The sequence below is a fragment of the Triturus cristatus genome, chromosome 3_2, assembly GCF_964204655.1.
Source record: "Triturus cristatus chromosome 3_2, aTriCri1.1, whole genome shotgun sequence".
Taxonomy (NCBI): domain Eukaryota; kingdom Metazoa; phylum Chordata; class Amphibia; order Caudata; family Salamandridae; genus Triturus; species Triturus cristatus.
In genome coordinates, this window is record NC_140584.1 from 184675849 (window position 1) to 184701138 (window position 25290).

At 45.1% G+C, this 25290-nt stretch overlaps 1 protein-coding gene across 2 annotated transcripts in view; it reads right to left on the minus strand.

Moving 5' to 3' along the window:
- CCDC93 (CCC complex scaffolding subunit CCDC93) overlaps positions 1 to 25290 on the minus strand; it is a 1072960-nt gene that overhangs the window by 869960 nt on the left and 177710 nt on the right. For both annotated transcript variants that reach the window (XM_085647463.1, XM_085647464.1), the window contains exon 7: positions 6006 to 6106. In XM_085647463.1, coding sequence (XP_085503589.1) covers positions 6006 to 6106 — 101 coding nt within the window. The remainder of the gene's footprint in view (positions 1 to 6005; positions 6107 to 25290) is intronic.

Sequence of the window (25290 nt, forward strand, 5' to 3'; positions counted from 1 at the left end):
TGTGTGAAAGATGAAATAGCCCTCACTCACCTGGTTGGCATTCTTCATCATACTAGCTACTCGCCGGGTGGGCACTGCCATACCCAGCGGGTTCTCAAAAAATGAGGATTCTTCGCGAACATCTTTTTTCCTCCTAGCCTGGTATCAGCCAGAGCTCAGGTCACTGCCCTATTTGCATGGGTTAAGAGCGAAAGGTGTAGCTAAAATTGGCTTCCGGCCATCCCTTGAGAATGTTTATTCCTGGTGAACGCCTGTGCCAAGATTAAAAACAGCACTGAACTAATTTAGGCAAAGTGATGAGCCATTGGTTTTACAGTGCGGTCAACATGTTTCATGTCACTCATCGCCCCTAAGGGTCATAGGCTTTTCATCAGGGCCAGAAGTAATCTTAATTTACTAAATTGGGTTGTGTTTTAAAACAGTAATGTACTGGTATCTCAAAGAATGTGCTCATTGTAACTCAAGTTAAGTGAAAATAACTTAACGCCTAAAAACAATACAATTAATGCCCCTTGACCGATTTTGTCTGCATAAAGGGCACATTAGGGTAAACTGGTAGATGTGGACCCTCAAATGAGTGCTGAGGGAGCGCGTCGGATGCCTTACCCTGCTTCCGAGGTCACTGAGGTTCTAAATGCCCCGTTTTTGAGCTCACTAAACATAGTTTTCGGTGCCAGGTAGTTAATAAATTGTCTCATGTCTAATGCAAGTTATTCAACCCACAGTTGACATTGTGAGCTTGAAGTAACAACATCAAATTTGGACATCAGCCTCTTGGGTATAAAACATAGCCAGCTTATTCCACACAGCCATAGGATATCAGACAGTTTATGAAAGAAATATTTTTTTGGTATAGAGAGACCTCGTCCTATCTTCAGAAGATTGACACAACATCCACAATTAGTTGCACTGCTGGGGCGATTTTTGCAATTCTAACTCGGTAATCGGCTAAATCTGTGTCCCGGGGAGGCCTTGGAAGCTTCCATAGTACAGCTTGCCCTCACTGAGGAACCCCAGGTGCTCTACTTAATCTGAACACAAATGGACGATTCAGCAGAAGCTGCCTCGTTTCCCTACCTAACATCCCAGGTGGTTGGTATTAGATCTCTGAATAAGAATTGAAGAGATACTGCACAGTTTGCTACATTTCTTCATCACTGTAGGGGAACAGACTGTGACGAGCTAAAAGACTAGCACACATTTTTAAATAGGAAGAAAGATTTTCCACTATTGAAAGAAAGATCTTTAGGTTGCATTATAAAACAGTCTACTACTTAGTTTCACTTTTCATTTTAAATAACCTTAATAATCAAACAATGCCGGTAAAGTTAACCCAACAGCCGAAATAAATGGTAGGGTAGTTTAGGAAGCACAGTCGAATCAGCAAATATTTTTCGAAGGTTTTTTTATCAAACAACCTAAGAGTCCAACCACTGTGGCTGCCAACTAGAACACTCACAATAAAATGTCAGTACGTCTAAAAGGTGATCAACAGATAGACCGACAGAAAAGATCAAAATATGTGAGTTACACACAGAAGGTGAATAAAAGGGTTAATAACAGAATTGGATTATTTGAATGTGAAAACACAATTGTGAGCCTCTTTTTGTAATATTCTAATACATTTGTATTTACAAACTTATCAATATTATAATCCACAGAACATAACTGATCTTACTACCTACTCTCACTGACACTAAAACATACATACAAAGTAATTAGTTACTTTTGAGGCTTGCCACATTACCCAGAGACAATGAGCGATATGTGGTGTACCTAGCTGTTGAGTAAGTCCCGCATTCTCCTATGACTAGAGCTGAAACTTAGTGTAGCGGACTGGGCTGGAGTTCTGGCAGTAAACATACAATGAATACAATAAATTTGCTTTCAAATAATTGTAAGTAAATAGGATAAGTAAATCACCTGCTGGCTCACTGAAATAAGCCAGCAGTACCGTGCAGCGATCAGGCCATGATGCAGCACATGGCCGGAACATGGGCACTTCTCAACTGATCCTGCTTGGATGCAGTATAGGTTCAGCCTTACCAAGCAGCCTTGATGCTGGGTCTGACCTGGGGTGGTGAAGTGAGCTAAAGAACAATGATGGATTCAACCCAGATCTGTGACTTGGGGTGAGTATCTGAAAAGTTTCAGCGCTCCGTCCATCAACTCCTTGTTTCTGCTTTGTTTGCTCTAAGTTGGCAGGGTGTGCCCAGACATGGGTGCCTTGCTCACTTTGCCAACGGATTCAAGCTAGCCTGGCTCATGAGGGGTGTTACCCTGAAACCGGTCCCAGGATGCTTGTTTCCGGTCCAGGGAAGACCTGGCTTGGCAGTTTGGTCTGGACTGTTCCCATGAGAAACAGGGTCAAGACGGATTTGCATATGGCTGGGTTTGACCTGGGTGGCAAAGTGAGCTAAAGAACGATGATTGATTAACCCAGATCTGTGACTGGGGGTGAGTGTCTGAAATGTTCCAGCACTCCGTCAATCATCCTTGAGCTTGCGATGCTTGCCCTAAGTTGGAACGATATGCCCAGACGTGGGTCATGTGCTCACTGCACCACTGGACTCAAGCTAGCCTGGCTGATGAGGGGTGTTATCCTGAAACTGGTCCAAGGATGCTTCTTTCCGGTCCAGGGAAGACCTGGCTTGGCAGTTCCGGCTAGACTGTTCCCATGAGGAACAGGGTCAAGACTGATTTGCATTTGGCTGTGGCTGAACTGGGGTGGCGAAGTGCTCTAAAGAACGATGATTAATTCAACCCAGATCTATGATAGGGGCTGAGAGTCTGAAAAATGTCAGTGCTCCGTCCATAAACTCCTTGTGTTCGATGGTGAAACACAGTCTCTCTCATCGTCAGTGGTAGGGTAAATCAGGATTTGGCCGCAATCAGTGTTTGTGCCTAAATCTGGATTCAGAGATGTGAATAATTGCTTCACTCTGCATTCCTTCTCCTCTCAAATTCCACAGGTATAACCTGGAGAAATTTCTACGAGTCAAAGAGTTTGGTAATGGGAAAATACGCAGTCATCAGGTAAGGTAAAACCATAGTCACACGTTATTCTCTATTGCAGCCTTAAACACAGACAATGTAGTGGTAAAAAAAAATCTTAGGGTGGAGCCATGAAGTAACTGGGACAGCTTTACCATCGGCGAATCAGCGGGACTCGATATGAAGCTTAGGTGACTGTGCTTACCTGAAATCAGCTGGAATTCAGAAAAAAAAGTGTGAATTTACGCACTGGCCCAAGCTCGGCATTTCAGAAACATGGCATCCACACGTTTTATAGTAGGCTATAAAAGTGCATTGCTTTACATACAAGCCTATCCACATTCCACCATAGAGCTGTATCTCTTGCCACCCAAATCGAAGTACTGTGTTTGGTAAAACTGTGCATTCGGTGTAAGAGTACCAAATCTCAATGTCGAGGAGGTTCAGGCACGACTGGAAGGAGAGCAGAACATCAGGAAGTAGACTATGATGTCTGGAAGGTGAAGTCTAAATTTAAAATCAATTTCTTCGTTATGAATATCATTTGTTAAATGAGGTCAGCGTGTGCTCAGACGGCAACGCTTCTATGCAAAGCAGCCGCCATTGATACAGGCTGCAACACTTATAATGCCAGAGGGAGGTTCCCCTTCAGCCAACTGCACCATTGAGATCAAAAAGGACCTTTATTATTTGAAAAGCGCACAGCTACCCATCAGGTTTCCAGGCCTAAGCACAGAAATAAGCTCCTGAAGACACCACTTTTAAAAGAGCCATGTTTTTAAAAGTTTGTAAAACTCCATTAGCGAAGTGCAATTTCTTATACACTGAGGCAGGGTGTTCCACAGTTTCAGCCCTAAATAAGCAAAGGAACATCCGCCCGATCATACCCGGTGGACTATGGGCACACAAAATCAAGCCTGGTTGGCAGATCTTAAATCTCGGGAAAGAATATAGGGAGAGACAAGCTCTAATATATATTTTGGACCAATGCCTGCTTTAGCTGTAAACATAAAGCAGAGAGCTTTAAATTGCACTCTTTTTCTGATAGGGTAGCTAATGCAGATGTCGAAGAATGGGGCAGGCTGTGGTCCTACTCGGAAGTCGAGTAAGAAGCCTAGCCCAGAATTTTGCACCACCTGGGCTGCGGGTGGCCGCCTTGTCCGCACCCAGATAGAAAACATTCCTATAATTCCATGAATTAGCATTTTAAGTGCAGAGTGAGGAATAATCCAAATAATTGTCCTCGCCCATTTCATAACTGCAAAGCAGGTGGATGCTCATATAGCAGCTTGAGGGCATAGACAAGGCTTCATCTAGCAAGAAGCCCAGGCTTTTCACTTTGGTAGAGGGAGTGGAAACGGAACCTAAAGAAGCATGCCAGTGCTCCAGGCCCCACAATTGAGGATTACTACCCATGATCAAAACCTCTGTTTTGTCACCATTCAATTTACACAGATTGCCATCCAACCAGGAGGCAATCCGTTTAAGATCATGATTAATTATCTCAGCGTGGAGCTTCTGAGGGGATGATAGCAAGAAAATAATTTGGGTGTTGTCAGCATACCAAAATAGTGTCAGACTACAGATCACCACATTTGCTAACGGACGCACATAAAGATTAAACAACAAGGGACTCAGTGGAGAACCCTGAGGTACTCCTGAGGACATTGTACAGGATTGAGAGCCTGCCGAAAATACTTGGAAGGATCTTGCTTTCAGAAATGAGATTAACCATGCGAGGGCGATACTCTCCAAGCCAATTGATCTCAGTCTGTCCCTCAGGATAGAGTGGGACACTGTATCAAATGCCGCACTTAGATCCAACAGTATCAAGGCAGCAGTGTTGCCCCATTCAGGAGCCATCTTAGGTGTTCTGTGGCCCCCTAATAAAGTGGTCTCAGTAATGTAACCCCTTCCGGAACCCGATTGAGACGGGTGAAAGAGTTAGTGAGCTTCAGCATTGGTGGTAAAATATACATAAATGTACTTTTCTAAAATTTTGGCAAAGAGGGGCAGCAAAGAAATGGGTCTATGGTTTGCCCATATGGTAGGATCAAGATTAGTTTTTTTTTTAAAGCGGAAGTACAATAGCGCGTTTCCATGCTTGTGGAATGTAACCATCTTTGATCAAGCTATTGAGCAGGTCTACAACCAGTTGAAGCAAATCCATGCCAAAGAGCTCCAATTTGGCCGAAGGAAGTGGATCTAGAGGAGATTCTGATTTAATAGACCATAGGATGGACAGAAAGCCATCAAAATCCAGCAACGGCCTAGACTCCATCCTTTGAGCCATGCAAGGCATACCAGATGAAGAAGATGGGTTCTGAGTAAAAGTAGGTTGGAGAGTACTTTCCAATTCCTCTCTACAAACACTAGACTTCGAACTAACTTCTAATTGCGTTTGAATAGTAGTCACCTTATTTATGAAAAATTGTGCTAAATCTGAGCATTTAGATTGAGACAGAAGAGTAGCAGGGGACCATTTACTAGGGTCAGACAATTCTTAAACAACATCAAAGAGAGAATTAGAACAGTTCTGAGCCTTTGTGATTTTATCTGAATAATGGGAAGCTTTTGCAGCTCTACAGTGAGCATGATATTTCTTAATCGCAGTTTTGTAATTAGCTTTAGCTTCCAGCTCATAAGTTTTCGTCCAAAGTCTTTTCAGGCCTTTGCATTTTTTCCTCTCTAAATAAAGCATATTGTTAAACCAATAAGCCGTCAAACGTATTCTACTTGTGGTTTTAACAGTCGAAGGAAGAGAAGACTCTAAGGCCTCCCTAATCCAGCTATCCACTAACTTCTTAGCTCAATCTATCAACTATCTACTTTAGCTCAATGAAACATAATAATGGATTATCAGTTTGGTATTCCCTTTATCATGCCATCCACATTGCCTGCAAGGCATTTCTGCAAAGTATTTGTTATTTGCTCTACACTCCCTAATACCACAGGATTTGGTTTGCATTACTGAAAAGCTTTAAACAAATAGGGAGAACGAAAAACTTCACCTGCCATATTCCAAAAGTGTTGAATGAACCCTGGACTCCTCATCAGTCAGCTCCTCCGCTCCCTCTTGCCTTTTGTATTTTCTCTGAGGTTTATACACATCCTGCAGGACAAGGAACAGAATAAGCATTACACTATGTCCTTATAAAGCAGCAAAACAGTAATGTCCCTCATAAAACACTAACTATCCATTTTTTTTTTGTTTAACCAATCTGTTTTTATTATTTTAAGAGTACAGTCAGTGATAACAGGCATTGCATACAGAAGTTTGCAATCGTGCATAAATTGTTAATCAGTACATGGGCATGGGACCACATTAGTTTGACATGCGTTCAAACTTTGCTGCGAATGAGACAATGAATGCTCACCCAGGAGCTAGCTGTACTGCGTTCTGTCAGTTCTGATGCAGTCTCTAAAGTGCAGTAGAAAAGCAGTGTATCAACCTCCCGGTTACTCGTGTGGTCCAATGCTGATCGTTCAGCTCGGACAATGAAACAGATGAATTACTTACAAAGCAAAGAAACAATAACAATGGTAGCGTAAACCATTTGTACATGCATAACTCCCTCCCCCTTACCCTTGCCCCCACCCCTCGCCCCCGGGGCCACTTCTGTGCTCCTCAGCCATAACCGCGTTAGTGCAGTTGCACTCGTGCCAGGGTAGGGTAGGAGAAAGTGGGACCATACTATCTCGTCAGTACAGCAGCCTGTGGCATGCCTCCCAACTGCGTGGTCATTACCAGCTTCCTCCGTGTGTCTCATGTGGCCCTCCCTTTCCAGCCACTGTAACGCACAGAGCATCTGTTCCCAGCGGGCCGCTATAGGCTCCTTCCGCAACCCCAGTGTTTCCTCCCTTCGGATGGCAGTCCCCTCTGCCCTAGCCCATGCCTGAAATGAGGAACCCCATGCTCATGTGTGCGGCGGGTCGTGTGCCTTCCATCTCCTTGTAAGGAGGCGCTTTGCTACCACGAGTCCCAGATCCAAGAATCAGGACGTTACCTTGTCTTTAGGGGACCTCTTAAAGTGGTGCAAGATGTATTCGGGCCAGTCAAAGGGTATGGTACGACCCGGGCTACCCTGCAGCAGCCCACTAATCGCGCGCCAATAGATGCCCAACCCAGGACAGCTCCACAGCATGTGCAAGAACCCCGCCCCCAGCTAATTACACCTAGGGCACAATACATTGTTACGATGAAAATACCTGTTGATCAGCTCTGGTGTGAGATAAGCCCTGTGGACAATGAATAACTGGATTTGGCGGAACCGCATGTTTCTGGGGATACGCACGGGACTTTTAAGTATCATTTCCCACTCCTTATCCACTAGTGGCCGCCCCAGGTCCAGTTCCCATTTGCATCGAAGCGGGCCCAAGCTGACAGCCGCATGTTCCCTTAGCGATGCCGCGAACCAGGTGCCTGCCTCTCCCCATGATGTGTAGGTATTGCATGGTTAGATGCTGGTTGGGCTCCGTGGTTATGTCCCCCCATTTGGCAGTCAATCTCGCCATCAGGGAGCGGTGTGCCAAAAAAAAACGCATGGGAGCCCTTCCTCTGCCACCAGGGTCTCGTACGGTATGAGCTCACCATCCCGGTATAGATCTCCAAGCGTACGAACCTCGGCCTCCCACCATTGCACAGGAGCCTTAAGCACACCTCCACCACTAGGGGAACCCTCCAGAGGTATGGCCGGTGCGTAAGGGACAGCATTGCAGGTGAAATATAGGGCCCTTCGGTAGCACTTGTATGCCACAGCCAAGAGGAGCGGTGTCGGCCGCGTAACTGTAGCAAGAGGATGGAAAAGTCTGGTTATTTGTTCTAGCGAGTAAGGCGGCATTGTTGTGGCTGTATCATCCCTGCCCCTATCCGCCAGCCAGCGAGCAACCCATTGCAGTTGAGCGGCCAGATAGTAGTGTTCAAAACAAGGAGCAGCCAGGCCACCCCGATCCGTCGGTAGGAATAATTTCGCAAGCGCCAGCCTGTGCCTAGCAGTGCCCCAGACCAAGTCCCGCAACATCCTAACTAACTATCCAGTTATGCTAGATGAAGAAACGTTGACAATTTATAGTTCAAATTATTCATATTAGGAATCAACGTCCAGAGTTTTTAGTGTTGTACACGTTTCATTGTGAGCTCACTTTTATAGTTGTGATCCTGGGAGATTTTCAAAACTGATTGCAATAGCTGCAATTTGTTTTCCAAAAGGAAAAAAATCTTCTGTGGCCCACAAATAGTTGGGTAGAACCCAGCCGTAATGGCGATGTTGAAACTAAGGTTCACAAACTCAAATTCCAGCAGGTAGCTACACTTTGCATTTTGATAAAGTTGGTAAGAATCATGAACTATATTAGCATCCTATTGGGATCATCTCTTACGTACTTCATTTCACTTTTTGGTAGGTAGCACTTATTGCATATAAGATTACGTAAGAAACTAAGAGCGTTTAAATTTACAGTTTGGTGAACTGTATTCTCCGTCACAAAAGTGGAGGAAGACCCATCTACAGTTTTTCAAGTCCGCCAAACAATCGACAAGGCCCTAAAACATAAAATTAAAGGTATGGTTTGGAAATATCTTCCTTTTCAGTGTAGCCTGCTCAGATTTGTATGTCTGCATTGAACTGCAAGTACAAGCAGAGGAGCTGGGATAGAAATGAAGGAAAACACCTTCGGGGATAGTTATGCATGCGAGAGCAATACAACAACCCTTACAAGAAAACAATATTCCCACAGGTGTACTCCATAATTAAGTTGGCATTATGTGAACATGGAATCACCAACTGAGGTATAAGGTTACTGATTACCTCAGTGTACGCCTATTATGCTCAACAGTCCTTAAATCTATGTGAAATTTCGACCAAATTCCCACAGATTATCATCTGTGAAAGTCACTAAATAAGCCTGAATTACCTCTTCAATAAACATGAAGGGGTTTCAAGCTTCACATACAGGGTTCAACAAGAAGCAAAGAAATGTGGAAATTCAGAAACTATTGTTCAGTAATAAACAATAAATGTTCCAAAATTAGCACTAGCCACAGGCACAGCTACCTTCAAAAGTACCCACAATCCTTAAATGCTCTAACAATAATTATTAAATGCATTGTCAAACAGTCTATAATTATTCTCTGTACAAGCCATGAAATTTCCCGACAAGAGACTAGAACATGCACCAACACAAGGTGGCATACGGTGCCTGCGTAAAATGGGAACCACACAAATAAGTAAATAGCTCTGACACAAGCCAGGAAACCCACAAACATACACACAAAACACAAGCCATGAACCTACATACATTGAGAGTAAACTGCTCCAGCACCAGTCAGCACAAACCCCACACACAATGCAGGGAAATAGCCTTCATGAATCAAGATATTAAGTCCAATACTAGTTAGGAAACTGCCTCCACTGGATCCACAACCTACCCCAAATCTTAACCACAAAAAGAGGAAATGGAGGTCACAAAAACCAGACAAATCTCAAAAACAAAACCTTTGTACAATAAATTATCCACCAAAACAGAAGAAACCCTGAAATGATTTATCTCACATTCGGGCAGACAGTATCTTTTTGAAACACAAAACGTCAATGAGGAAACGGTCAAGGGTTAGCAGTTTTCTCTTTGATGGTTTGTATATCCTTGTGTGCCACCAAAAGCTATACAATCAAAGAGCATATACAACTTTTTCAACTGTAAGGTGAAATTAAAACGAATTCACTTCAGCCTGTACTGTAATCTAAGGACTGCTCTCAATGCCATCGCAAATCAGCACCAGGAGCATCCACTTGTGTCTGGATCTATATAGCTACTATACAACCCACTTCTTGCTTGAATTGCAGGAGCATGGGGATAAACCGGAAGAGGAGTATGAGGACTTCTTTGTTTCCCACTACGGCCCATGATCAAGCTCATCAAGGAGAAACAAAGGGTTTATCGTAGGAGGTGGGGGAAGGGGAGGAGAAGGGGGTGGCGAGGAAGGATGAGACCAAGTGATGAACCAGGGTTGTATTACGTTTTCACGCATGCATTTACAACGCATGCCTTTACAACGCGGTCAGTACAAAGGCTGCGTTGTTACCAAGCGTTCCATTACAATGCAAGTCATTACAACAACTTGCTTTAGGAAGCACTGGAGTTTGGAATAGTATATTTTACTATTCCAACTCCAGTCTGTGCAACAGTAGGGAAGGTGTTGGATTTAAAATCCGACACGGAAAGTTACCTAAAGCAAGTCGTTGTAATGACTTGCGTTGTAATGGAACACGTGGTAACAACGCAGTCGTTGTACTGACCGCATTGTAAAGGCACCACGTTGTTCTGATAGCGTTGTAAACGCTGTTTCCCATGACCCAGTCAGTAAGTATCTCCAGGAAAACGAGGATTGTTATAAAGAAGAATAACCTCATGATTTACTAATAAAATACTTCTAGGTTTGGATGCAAGGCAGTCAGAATCTTTACCAAAAGAGAGAAAACCCTGACAGGACTAGTGACAAGGAGAGGAAAGGTGAGAAGGTGAAGATGTCAAAAGTGTCGGATCAAGTACACCCGGAGTGCGAAAAAACAAGGAAAGCACAGGGGGTCCCATAACAAGACTGAGGACCACCGAGATACATATTTTGCACCCTTGGTACCGGAAGCTGTAAGAAAAGGAGGGGCCAGGGATGAAAGCGAATTGAAAAATATTTCTCAGTTAATTGGGAAAAGCAAATTAAATCACAAATTCACCGGAAGGAACAAGAAATGAACGACTGTAAACCACAGAATGTTAGGGAAGGGTGATTTTAGTAAGTAAAAAGATGTAAACACTGAGAAAACCCAGATACTACACTTCGACGTCAATAAAATAGGGAAAAGACAGAAAATGGAGACCTTTAAATAGATTACACTAGCTGAAGCTGATTAAAAAATGCTGATCGAGGGGAGGAGCCAAGATGGCGATCGGAGCAGTCGCTTGAGCGCCCGGCTCCGTCGGCCCTTGGCCTCGGACTATCATCCTGATTCCTATCCTTGCCGATTTTCGAGGTGCAACGCGTGCGACGACGCGCTGACTGCGCCGCCGCTTTCCCGAAGTCTTAGCCCGCCCGGATGCCGGAGTTTTTGGTGCCTTTGTTCCCCGCCCTGGACCCTTGCTCTACTGTGGCCTCGGCCGGCCCCCTGGAAGCGTCGCAGTCACCGGACCCGCTGGTGCAAATCTGAGCCCGAGGTCCCGATCCCGCCTCACGCCACGTACGGTCGCCAGAAGAGCCGGGAGAGAGACGCCCGGACACCTCCTGTACCCTGCATCTGACGGGCTGGAGCCAGAGGGTAAGCCCCGGTGTGGCGGGTCTCCTACCCCGCTCTGTGGACCACGCTGTGGAAGGCTGCAGACCCCCTTCTTCTATGGTCTAGTCGGCTGCAAAGAGCGCCCGAGGGAGGGGAAGAGACTGCTGGCTTTCACCTGTTGCGGCGCAGACCTGTTGGGAATTGCCTCCTTGTCACGATCCCCCCCCCCTGGCCACGGTACCGTTCAACGGTAAAACATGGCGCTGATTGCCTGCTCGCTGCTGGGGGGTGATGCTCCGGTCTCGCCCGCTGCCCGCTTCGCCCTCCCTCTACCAGACTCCAGCTCCCCAGTGCCGTCCCGGATTGCTGCCGTTGGGGGGACGCAGCCTCCGCTGACATACGGCTCCGTTCTGGCTGCCCTGCGGGACTTTCGTCTGCAATTGTGTGTCGGCTTGCAAACGCTGAGTGAGCGGTTCGACTCTACACTGTCTGCTGCGGGCCGTGAGCGCCCCGTTTGTGATCAACAAGACGTGAGTCTGCCAGTGCTGTGGCCCTCCTGCGGGGAAGCAACGACTGGGTATAACGGTGCTACACTGGTGTCTGCATTTGGCTTTCCCGGCGCTCGGGATCAATCGCTCTCCTGCTCAATGGCAGATACTTTGTTTCCCCGGTCATTGCTGCCTGCTTTGTTGTTGCCTGCCTCACCGTGCCCGCAGGAGTTTCCAGCTGAACTACACCTGGCGACCTCGAGGAACCGTTCACGGTGGCCTATGACTCCTTTTATGTGGAACTCATGTACTTTACAAGCCAGGTCTGGATTTTATATGGTGTGCAAGGGGACCTCCATAGATGATCGGCGGCCATTTTGTGACTCTACTTCTCCATCTTCTCCCAAGTGGCCATATTGTCTTTGTCTGTTCGTGATGGGGGGCATTCAAGAGGGGGCGGGTCTAATCGTACGCCCGCGATCGGGCCAGGGCTAGATTACTTTCTATCATCATGGCTTCACGGCCGGGCTGGACTGGGACTGGAATTGTCTACTTATGTTGTGCGCGATCTGTCTGCCTTCATTTCCGTGGTGTTACATGCTATCTTCCCACGACCGCCTTCGGGTGTAGTGGGGCTTCAGTGTGTGGAGGCTTGGTTGGCCGGTGGTGTCGGGCGCTCCTGAGGATACGTGGGCTCCTCCCCGCCTCCTTTCTTCTTTCTTCTCTTAGTTTCTTTACTCTATTCCTACTTTCTCTCTCGTCTATATTTCGGGTTCATTGGGCGACAGGCACTATGCTGGGGGGGGGGGTAGGCCATAGCCTCCGCATTGGTGTAGGGTGGGGGGGTAATTTACTGTTTCTTCTTAGTTCTATGGGCCTCTTTCTTTCATGTCTCTGCGCTATACTTGTTTCGATTCGGGGTCCGGGTGTGGGGTGGATTGAGTGGGGGCGGCTTTTAGGGGGTGCGTATTTACTACTGTGATGATCCTGTTATCTAATTGCATCGCCTTACTGTATGAGATTTTCTATGGCTGTTTTAATGATGCTGCTGCTCTCCAGTGTATGAAGCCGACTTGCGGACTCGAATCTCCTTGTTTCTATCCTTTACTGACTTTATTCTCGATAAAAAATTTTTTTTTTTTTTTGAAAACCTTAAAATTAACCTTCACTTCTCCTTCCCCCGGTGTCAAGGATCCCTCCAGTGTATGAATCCTGAATTGTTGCTAATCTTGACCTTGCCGCACAGGGAATGTATTGTTTGCCTCTGTGCTCAACCGTATTGTGGCCGGCCTGATGGTTGTAGGCCCGTATTTGTTCTTTTACTCTGCACAAATAAAGGTTTTTAAAGAAAAAAAAAAAAAAAAAATGCTGATCGCTTTAAAAGGTAACCTCTGGAGACCTCAAGCAGAAGGGGTTGGTTTATAACAAGAGAGTAAAAGAGGCATCAAAAGCTGAGCTACATTTCTAGGTGGTAAAACAAGTCGTGCAGAACTCAGAAAAAAGAGCTTGCAGGTCTATGAATAAGGTTAGTACCAAGTATTGAGTTGACAAGAAGTAAAAAAAATGTAAAAAATCCTAATTAAATACAAATTAAACAGTCCCTTAAGGCTGGTAGAAGGGAAATGCAATGGCGATCAGTAGGGATAAGGAGGGAAATATAAAAGTGACCATCCCTCAAGTTCCTTATGGTAAAGGAGGACTCAATCATTTCAACGGAAAATAGATTTGCCTGTTTGAGCCCAAGCTGGGATGTGGGTAACAGAAGCTTGAGTGCGGTAGCCTAGGATGTGGGGTCACTGGCAATGTTAAGGTCTCTTCTTGGAACGTATATGGCTTATCTCGATGTTTAAGGGCATCCATCGAGAGGTCTAATTACTCTGATTTCGACTAAGATAGCACAAGACCAGAAATGGCTAAATAGGGAAAGTGACTGGATCCAAGCAGGTTACATACCACTGAATGCATATTCTTTAAAACTTTAAGCCATAATAGTGATCAAAGTATATATTTTACTTAGAGGCAATAAGGGATATGCTTAAGGAATATTCAACACTAAAATTTGAGTTCCCACAGTGTGAAAAATTGCAGATGGGACAACAAATGCAGACGTGTCTTAAAAACGTTGATTTATTTATCTTTACAGGCAGTTTGTAATCGGCTCCACAGCAAGGAAAACATTTAAGATATGGCATCAGAACGGGCTAATAGATAACATATTTACTCAAACTTGTTATTTCTCTTAATTTATAAATTTCCATGTGGACAAGGTATAGAGGAGTGACCACTGGCCTATAAGTGTAGAATTTAAGGGGAACAGGACACAAAGAAACCTGTATTAATTCACCAGCCAATATTCCCTAAGGAAGTAACTACCTGATTAGATGACAAAGATTTGGAAATTCTTAGCCAGTTCAAATATAATTCTAAACAAGAACGTAGTGGGCATAATATAAAAGAAATGGGGGAAATAGACACAGAAATGATTGCGATTTAGCATGCTGCCTAAATAGCTTTACCAAGAATACAGTAGGTATCACAGATGGAGAACATAGGCACCCTCTAAGACAGCGAAATAGTTCAAAGACCAATGCCGGTCATTAAAACTAAAGATGAGACAGCCAAGAAAAAAATAGGTAAAGCCTGGAACTTCTCGGCTGAAACAAAGTATTGTAAAATTAAAGCTGAATATCTAGCGAGAACGAATAGAAATAAGAGAATTATATGGGGACCTAAGAGGAAATGATTAAAGTGATATCCTCAAAAGATACATGTATATTTTGGCGGCTGGTCCAACTAGAATGCAGAGGACACAGATATTCATAGGAGCATAGTCATAGACACGCCCCCTTCTTCCTGTGTGGATCTCGCCGTAATGGCTACTCGCCATTCTCCCTCTTAACCTGTTCTCCTCGGAACCTGCTTTGGGAACATATCTTTCGTCTCGCGCTGGAAACGCGCTCCTGCCTTGCTTTTGTCGACTGCGTGAACCCAATGCGGTTGAATCCAATCAGTGTTACATTGTATCCAGCCTATTGTTGACTGCGTGAGGAAACGCGGTTGCAACAATTCCTCGTTACTTTGTATCCCGCTGTTGCCGTCTGCTCGTGGAAGCGCGGTGGACTAATCTTCGCTTGAAATCAGCTTCTCTACATTCGGTAAGCGCTGGGATATCTTTATGGACATGACCTGAGTAAAGCGTTGTTGAAATCATACTGGACAAAAAAAAACTGTGTAAACGATATTGAAATCTTTATTTGGGTAAGACGTTACTACAGGATTACAAGCCTTGCACTGCACAATAATTCATCAACTCCTGGGACCCTGTCCTGTTTCTTTTTACTTATTGAAACCACTATAAGTGCACAGCATCACGTCGAGATTGAGAAAGGACTACTGACCATACTCTGTGGGTGGCGGAACACTAAAGACAGCGCGTTGTAAGACGCTGCATGCTCATACTGTTTTTCGGTCCAGCCTTTCTCGCATTGGATTCAGAGCAGTGCAAATTCCTTCTTTTGGTGCTGCTGTTGGGGGCTTCTGTGTGCGGCCGGGCTTGTGCTCCGCTGAGCACGCTTGCTGTCTCCCTCTCCCTCGCCCTCCTGCGACAGGCCGGGCTTGGCTCCGCCGGACAGGGGACTTCATTTCCCAGCATCCCCTCACCTGGTGACGCTCCCGCTGACGAGTTTCCCGCGCCTGGAGGCGAATAAACCAACGGACGTTAGCTCGTCCCGCGAGGACGCGCGTGGGGCACGCCGGGCTAAGCCCGGGCAAAGGGCGGGCCGTCAGGGGCCAGAAGAGGCCGGGCTGGGCCACCCCCTTTTGTTGAACACACACCAGGCAAAGGAATCGCCAGGGGATAGGTCTGAGTTGTGCACATCATCTCTGACACGAATAGGTGGCCATGGCTGCAAGGGAAACTAGGAGCACTACTGCAAGGTCTGGAGCCCAAACACTTTCTACTTTGGGGACTATGGACAACTTCATCATAAGGGCCAACTCTGTACTGGACAAAGAAATCACCACGCTAGAGAGTAGACTTTGACAGGGCTTAGCTGCATCGAAACGCTCCTCTCTGGGGGCTATTGCTAGGGCTTTATCGCCTATTCAGCAGGGTCTTCCGGTGAATGCCAGGGACCTGAGTTTAACAACTCCATTATTAGGGATAGTTGGTGATGTTCAACCCTCAACCAACATTGTTATCCCTGACACACAAGGTGATTCCCAAAGCCCCCTCCTTGTCCCCTCCACCCAACCCCCACAGGGCCCTGTATTTAGGAATAAGACCCTAGAGGTAGGCCAACGCGAAGGTGCAATCAAGAAAAGGAAACAGTGCACTGAGGGTCTGGGGGGGAAAAAATCTAAAATCCCAAAACATGATAACCCCCAATCCTCACGGAATATGAGCAAGGGACAAGGGAGGAACCCCCAGGTATTTAACACCAACCCAAGGGTAGAAGCTACTCCCCCACTGTCAAGCAGTCTCTCTGCAATTTCCAACGCTGACGGGGAAGTGCAATTGGGGGATAGAGACTTGAGCTCCACTATAGAATGCCTGATAGACTTCCTCGAAGCTAGATTAACACGGCTAGAGGCTAGACTAAGTGGTATTGAGGAGGGTATAAACGTTACTCAGCAAACCCTTATGGAATCTACCCAGGGGCTAGGGAAAGTAGAGGGCAGGTTGACTAGAATGGAGGATTTAATGAAAGATCTGGTAAAGGGTGTAGGGACACTGAAGGTACCGCAAAACAGCAGTGGTATCTGTTCAAAGTGCGCAGCAAGGGGAGATGTAGCTCCCGTAACATCATCCACCCACCCAACGAATCCATTCCATTCAGCCACTGCTCTATCTACTACATCTGGTATCAACAATCTAGTCCCAAGTAATGACACCCCACGGGGCATTCCAAACCCTTCCCCACCACCCCCCCCCCATCTATACCTCCCAGGGGGGACATTACCAACAAAATCCCTGTAATAGCTACCCCTGTTACCCAGATACAGGGACCTAATCTCTCGGTAAATCTGCCAAAGGGACCCAATCTATATCCTAGGGAGCAAGCCATGCAACCTTCAATGAAGATTCCTGATTCCAATTCCGCCAGGAGACCAGCCCATCTACCTCCAGGTGCCGCTCCTTACGTGGTAGTGCTTAGTGGTGTCCCTGAGCTTGCTGAGGGCTCCAATGAGACTCCCACTTCTATTAAAAATAAGACCATAGATTGGCTTAACAAATTTAGGCCCCTACCCCCGGGCATGCACAATGAGGTTATTTTGGCAAGGCGGGTTCCGTGGGTAGGAGATTCAATCAAAAGGGGCACAGGGGACTGTGTCCTGGTTAATTTCAGAGACCCAAGAACAGTTGCCTACATCTGTAATTGGGTAGGGGGCTCACCACATACCACCATACAGACACTTCCCACATCGGCCTTCTACCCGGACAAATTAGAGCGGTTTGCGGAGGGAGGCGACGAGGGTTGGTCATGGGTGGGCCCGAGAAAGTTGTACCAGGGGAGAAGAGTCTATCCCCAAGGGGAACCCCGGGGTATGAATAGATGGAACCAGCCAGCCTTGGGTCTGAATGGGATCCCATTTGCTCACCCTAACAGATTTGACTGTCTTGATGCTGTGGATTGACGGTATAATTCCAAAGGGGAGCACACTGTCTGTCCAACATTTGGGGGGGAGAGGAATACTGGGGTGGGTGGGTGCCCACCAAGAAAGGTCTCTTCGCCACGGGCTATCCTAGGCAGTGAACGCTCTGTCACTGGGGATCGGGCCCTCCCGGGGTCAGATCAAAGTATTCCTGCCGAGATTGCTACAAATACAGATAAGGATCTGAGGTCATTAGAAATCCTATCTTGGAACATAGCGGGGTTACCCAATAAATTAGACTGTAGTGAATGGGTGGACTTCATTAAAAAATACGATATATGTATGTTCCAGGAGACATGGGCCAGAGAGAGTCACTGCTATCCTGGGTTTGCAACTTTTAATGTTTTAGCCACATGGGAGGGAAGGGACGCCCGTCCGGTGGTCTGTCAATATGGGTTGGTTCCCATCTTGGCTGCAAGGCCGAGATTGTAGAAACCAACTCTCTGGACATTTTGTGTGTGGCCTTGTGTTGGCCCACTGGGATGGGTCTAACACTGGTAAATGTATATTCCAGACTGGTTGGAGTAGCGGGCATTTCAGGGACAATGGAGGACCTGGCTACATTTCTCGACTCTGTCTCTAGCTCAGTAACACTCTTTGTCGGAGGCGACTTTAACATTCAGTACGAACCACTACCGGCTTACCTAGACGGGGTCAGCAGTGAGGAGGATGATCTCTGGGATATTCCAACTATTGCGGGTCCCCCGGTCAGGGCATGCTCACCACTTGTATCCCAAATAACAACTATGACCCTTGCAAACTCACTTAGAGCTTGCAACGGCAGGTTTGAAGGGGACATACCACCGCGACCAACTTTTAATAGACTAGGCCATGAGTCCCGGATAGATTATATACTAACTAGATTACAGGATTGGAAACTAGTCAAAGAATTTAAAATAGTCCCCAGGCCGGATAGTGATCATAATGGCCTGTCCCTCTCCTTAGCAGCCGACGGATTCCTCAATGCTGTTGTGGTCGAAAATAGAGCATTGGTGACAAGTTTAACTATATCCAGTAATAGGCGAAGAATAAGGTGGGAAAAACTCTTGGAAAAACCAAATCGTATCCGGGCGATTTATGAGTTAGTGGCCCCAGCCCTCGAAAAGGTGGGAAGGCTTCTCCCACAATTGCCTTCGCCTGATGGATGCCGTTCTTTGGGGGATATCCATCTGGCCCTGTGTAATAACCTTGCTGAGGTATTGAACCCGGTGGTTCGGGAGAGGAAAGCGAGGAGAGAAAGAGCCTCCTGGTTCAATGCCAGCTGCAGGAAAGCCAAGGCAGACCTTCTCCAGACACTCAAAAACAGGGAGGCCCATCTGGTTATTAGGGAAAAGCGGGCCGCTTATAAGCTCCTCCTTGAAAATGCCAAAATAGACTGGGACTGGGAGAACTGGTCAGAAATTACATCTGCTCTCAAAGTCAGAGATCCCAGGAAGTTCTGGCAAATAGTGAAACATGGCTCTGCTGAGCCTGCTCTGGCTATAGAAGCAAATATTGCGCCCGAAGCGTGGGAGGAACATTTTTCATCCCTCTATAGCGTAGCTGGGCTGGATCACCTGGGAACCGAGGCTGGAGAGATAGTGTCCCTAACCACTGGTAATTCCTCCATGATGGAAGATTTTAACTTGGAGGATTTGGAAATGGCGATTGCTCGCCTTTCCTCGGGAAAAGCGCCAGGACTTGACAAGCTCCCAGGCGACCTCCTAAAACATGAGGTTAGAATTTGGGCCCCCTACTTCCTCGTACTTTTTAATGCTATTGTCCACGGTATGGCGGTTCCCTCTACTTGGCTGGGGGCAGAGATTGTCCCTATATTTAAAAGGGGTTCACCTCTGCTTCCAGCCAATTACAGACCGATCAGTCTGATAGACGTCCCCCAGAAGCTTTTCGCGAGGCTTCTGTTGGATCGGCTTTCGGACTGGATCGAAGATAGGGAAATCTTGAGCCCCCTCCAGGCTGGGTTTCGACAAAAGGTCTCTACCATAGACCAGGTCTTCAGGCTGTCCCTCATATATTGGAAAACAATACAGTTGGAGGGTGGCAGCCTCTATACTGTATTTGTGGACCTGAGGGCGGCCTTTGACCTGGTTCCACGTGGTAAGCTGTGGGAAGTCCTGGCTAGAGTGGGGGTACCAAGTGATCTATTGTCGATGATTATTCGACTTCACACCAACACCTATGCTCAAGTGAGGTGTGATAAGCAGGGCGCCCTATCCAACAAGTTTCCCGTTGGCAGAGGGGTAAGACAGGGGTGCGTACTTGCACCGACCCTGTTCTGCCTCTTTGTCAATGGGGTCATTGACCACCTCAACGGGGTCCCTAATTCTGACGTCCCAAATCTGGCAGGAAGGAGGGTTCCGGCAATTATGTTTGCGGATGATACCCTCCTCCTCTCCAAGTCGCCGATGGGAATCCAGCGTGTTCTGGATGGCTTTGTGGACTTCTGTAGAGAGCACGGACTGGAGATTAATACTACGAAGACCAAATTTATGGCCTTCAATCCCCCGCCTATGTTCCACTGCATTCCCCGTATAGGGAACAATACGCTAGAACGGGTTAACACCTTTGAATATCTTGGTGTAACCCTCAATGAGAAAATGGGGTGGGGTCCGCATCAGGAGAAAGCAAAGCTAAAACTAGTACAACATGTGGGTGGGATATTAAGGCTGTTGGGGAAGAATAGGTCAACTCTTAAACCTATAGGCCCTCCGCTCCACATTTATAGGGCGCAAGCCAGAGGAGCCGTTATTTATGGCAGTGAATTATGGGGCCACAAAGTCTCGTCTTGCTTGGCAAAGGAGGAGAACAGGTTTCTCAGGTGCTTAGTAGCCCTCCCTCCAAGCACACCTTTAGTGCCACTAAGACTTGACTTAGGTATTAGACCCCTGGAAGAAGATCTGGCGCTCCGCCCTCTGATCTACTGGCGCAGACTGTGGGCGGTGCCCGAATTGATCCATTATAGGCAGGGCTTGCAGGAAGTCCTTAGCCTTCCGAATTCGGGGAATATTGGTTGGCTCAAATTTGTAAGGAGTAGTCTGGTGGGTCTAGGCCTTGACACCCTATGGAATGATCCTTTAGATGCTTGCCCCAGGCTTCCAAAAAAGGCCCTCACTAAAATGTACTATGACTGCAAGGCTCCCACATTCTACCCCTGCACAACCCCTAGGACCCTCACGGAGCAATTTATTTGTATTAAAAATGTTTACAGCCTGGAACCAGCCCTGGACAATATACACCCAGTACTAATAAGGAAGCTGTATCTGCAATAGAGGCATGGGTCCCTGCCAATCCGTGCACTCACTAGTCACTGGACTGAGTCCGCACCTAGCACTTGCCCAGCATGCAGACTAAGTGATGAAACTGAACTGCATATAATATTCTTTTGTCCGGGCTATAGTGAGGCGCGGAGAAAATGGATCATCCCCATTTGCAGGAACTTGGGTTTTACTAGGTGTCATGAAGCCTTTAGAATCCTCAAGAGTGAAATGGCTGCCCATATTGTGTTTGCTGTGGCCAAATTTCTGGGGGCTTTCTGGCATACAAGGAGACGGTACCTGAAAACACTCACCTGATTCAATTTGTACTGGTTTAAACTGTATATGACTGTTGTAACGAGCGGCCATATAGATGTCCTGGTCTTTTAAATGTTTTAAATATTTTAAACCACTTTTTAACTAATTTCATGTATGTTTTTAAATATTTTTATAATAATATAATTCTATGCATCTTTTATGGAGATATTCTCCGAAATAAAGTTTATTTGACTGACTGGCATAGTCCCTTGACAGGGTTGGTGAAAATTTTAAGTAAATCCTGTGAGAGCATTTTTACAGGCATCGAGAACTTAAGAGCCCATAGTAGAGGAGGGTTATTGTATTATTTAAAAATTAATTCCCTAAGAAAGATAATGTCCACCATAAATGTATCAAGAGCAGGAGGTTCAGATAACCTGCCTATATTAATAATAAAATGAAATTTGGATTGGTTGTTAGATTTTCTTATACCAGCATTTTAAATTTTTTACTGCTGCACGTACATTTCCAAATAGCTGGAAGGGGCTATAATTAAAAAAAATAACCCATCAGATCAGCAAAATTATCAACTAATAATCCTGATGGATGTAGATGTAAAAAGCTAAGCTAAAACACTCCTTCAGTACACCAAAGACTGGATTGAAGTGAATAATTTAATTCCTTTTGAGCAAGGAGGTTTCAAAGAAGGACTTGGGACAACAGACCACTGCTTAAGTCTCTCGGCAATTGCACTCAAAGCAGTGGAAACCAGGGTTACTTATTCTGTTGCTTCATGGACTTCTGCTCAGCCTTTGATCTCGTAAACAGAGAGCCCCATGGAAGACATTGAAAGCTATGAAAATATCCAGGGGTCTCTTTGCAGTTTGAGAGAGCTGCATAAAGACAATTGGGCCATAGTGGAATTAGGCAGAATGTGATCTCTCCCTCGTAAAATACCTATAGAGAATAGGCTACGTTAGGGATGTTCATTATCACTCACCCTCTTGCAGCTCTATCTATCTAGTGGACCTCCCAGAGAAAATACAGAATAATCATTTATTCCCACCTAAAATGGGGGGTCTACATATCCCATGTCTACTGTACGCTGATGATCTGGCAATTCTGGGTTTTACTCAACTTGAACTCCAAAGGAAATTAGGAGTATTCAGTAAATACCGTGCGGATAATTACCAGGTTGTCAATATGGGAAAGATGAAAATATAAATTATAGGGAAAAAGAATAAACGGTTTACATGATTAATTGGGAACCAAGTAGTGGAGGAAGTGTCCTCATATAAATACCTATGAATGATATTCAATAGCAAACTTTGTGGAAATTGCAAATTTACACTGTAAAAATTCGAGCCTCCACAACAAGAATTTGTGGAATCTTCACTACAGCCTGTGTTGACTGCATATAACTGCATATAACGCAATGCTACCTAACAGATTTTATATGGGGTCGAAGTCCTGTGTTTAGGTTCGAAAACTGACTGAGATAGGACCGAAGGACATTGGCATAAAAATGTATTAGGATTGCCTAAATTTACCATGATCCAAGTAATAAGACGGCAAACTCATTTAAAACCCTGGAACTTCATAGAGATAAATTTAAATTTGTGATTTTGGAATAAGCAATTAAGGGTTCAAATTTCACAATTCTCAAGCTATTATATAAAAGAAATAAAAAATAGCAAATTAGAGTACACCAGGAAAGCAAAGAGGCATCTTGAAACAATGGCTAAAACATTTTAATATTGAGGAACCTAGTTTGCCTCAAAAGAAGGAATCAAACATGTGGGCATTGGGGGAGTAAGAATTAGGGGACTTGGTTAATGAATCAGCTAAGAAACCCGCATTTTATTTGAGAGTATCTTGGCAAAAAGCTACTGTGTACCGGTACTTGACAAGGTTGCAGAATCATACAAAGAGAAAATTATTGTTTAGCTGTAGGATAGGACTAAATCCCTTATAGAAGTACGGGGAACTCATCAAGCACAATTTAATTGAGGCTGGAATATGCACTTGTGGGATTAGAGTTCGTGATGTTATGATGCACTATTTATGTGACTGTTTATATTTCTTAGAGTTAAGGCATCATATTTTAAAACCAGTTTTTATTGAATATTGCAATCTTCAACCAACAACAGATAACTTAAAACTGGTTTGGAGAATGTACGATCCAGCACAAACCCTAGAGAAAATTGTGATAGAGAATAGGAGGTCAGTGGAGACCTGTCTATCCGAAGAGGATAGTGCCATTAACATAGTAGATGCTTTAACAAACTCTGTCTTGGTATAAAAAAAACACCCTCCTTAGACGTATATGTCCATCGAATATGTTACCCGGATGGTTTGACCTTGATTGTACAGCAGCCAACCAAGAACTAAGGAAGGCTCTAGGGAAGAAGCCTAGAAATAATGTACTAATCACTGCCCTGAGAAAACATTATAAGACTGTTACAGCTAAGCGCTGGCAACAGGTCCTCACAGACGAATGGGCGACATTAGCACAGGCAGCTAACACAAAGGATAATAAGCACGTTTGGGCCACAGTTTCTGGTATGAGATGTAAAAACCCAACAGTTTCCCCAATTTCTTGCCACATCACTAGTGAATCTTGGGAAGATCATTTTAGTAAGGTCTACGTTTCCCCTCTTAACACAGACAATTTTACTGTAGATAATAGTAAGCTATTAGAAGTTAGAATCGCAGCAGAGGAGGTAGAAGAGGCCCTATCCCAAAGCACGGGCGGTAAAGCACCTGGCCCTGATGGAGTACCAATCAATCTACTAAAACTCAATACTAAACTTTGGGCTGCAATTTTAACGAATGTGTTTAGTCAATTACCTCATACAGATATACCAGACTCTTTGTGCACCTCTATTATTGTCCCCATATTCAAGAAAGGCAATTGAGAAGATCCCAATTGCTATAGGCCAATCTCGTTAATTGTCACAACTGTAAAAGTTCTGGGGCGTGTTATTTAGAAGAGGCTCTAGGAGTGGGCCCTAACAAAGTCGATTTTGTATCCTGCCCAATAGGGATTCAGGAGTAAGGTAGGCACAATTGAGCAATGTGCCAACTTGAAACTAATAATAGGCAAGTACACAGTTGCAAAGAGTGTGCCTTTATACATGGCATTTATGGATTTCAGCGCCACTTTCGGCTGTGTGAACCGGTCTTAACTATGGCTTTGGTTTTGGGTCAAGGGTTTAGATGTCCCCCTTGTTCATTTTCTTGCATTTCTTCATAGAGGTGCGAAAGTCAGAATAAACAATAATGGGAATGTATCCAGGGGCATTGACATTGGCAGGGGAGTTATACAGGGGTGCGGGTTAGCCCCTCTCCTGTTTATACTATATATTAATGATCTCTACCCATCCCTATCTCCTAAAACTAGTGATGTTCCATCTGCTAAAGGGAGACCCCTTCCTACATATGCGGATGATGCAGTTTTAATGGCCCGGACTCCCAGAGCATTGCGTCTTTTAGTGTTGGCATTCATTGATTTTATGACTGATTTAGACCTCCATACAAATTTTGAGAAATCTCAGTATATGGCATGTGGGCCACATTGTATTCAATCATCTTCCATACAAGAAGGAAATAACTCCTTAACAAGTGTTAAGAGCTTCTCTTACCTAGGAGTTATGTTTTCATCTTCTGGAGCTTGGTCACCTAATATTGCACACCGTAGAATGCTATTTTCGAAAGCTGAAAGCAATATTCCAAATATAAAAGTCGCAATGTGTTTCAATTGCTACTTATGGTTCTGCCATTTGGGGGAGTGTGAATTGCGTGACTATACAATCCGAGGAAAATAGGTTCTGTTGGTGCCTGTTGGGTGTAACACCATCTTCTCCTCATGTCATTTGTCACAAAGAGTTAAATTTGCTATACATATTTGATTTCATTAGAGCGAGACCATTGCTACTTTGGTTATGCGTTTGGAGTAATGCTCAGGCATTGCTCAAAAGAGATGTAATACATTATTGTATCAGTAGTAATAATGACCTCAAATTCCGTGGTTGGCATATATTAAATCGGAATTTGGAAAACTCGGTATGGAGCAAGTTTTTACAATGAGAGATTCATGCCATACTTATAATAAAAGGGAAGTAGTTTCAGCTTTTTATGATCTAGCTCGTGAAAATCGTCTTAATAGTGTAGTAGGGAAACCTTGGATGGCTACATATTGGTCCCAGAGCATTTCTGTGTTACCACCTGTCTATTTAGAACAGCCTTGTGGGAGATGGGAGCGTTCCCTGCTATTTAGGTTCCGTGCAAATACAGTAAAATATTTACTGTGCTTTCCCATTGGGTATCAACCAAATCTTGCTGCTATTCCTTTCCCGTGCAATAACAAGTCAG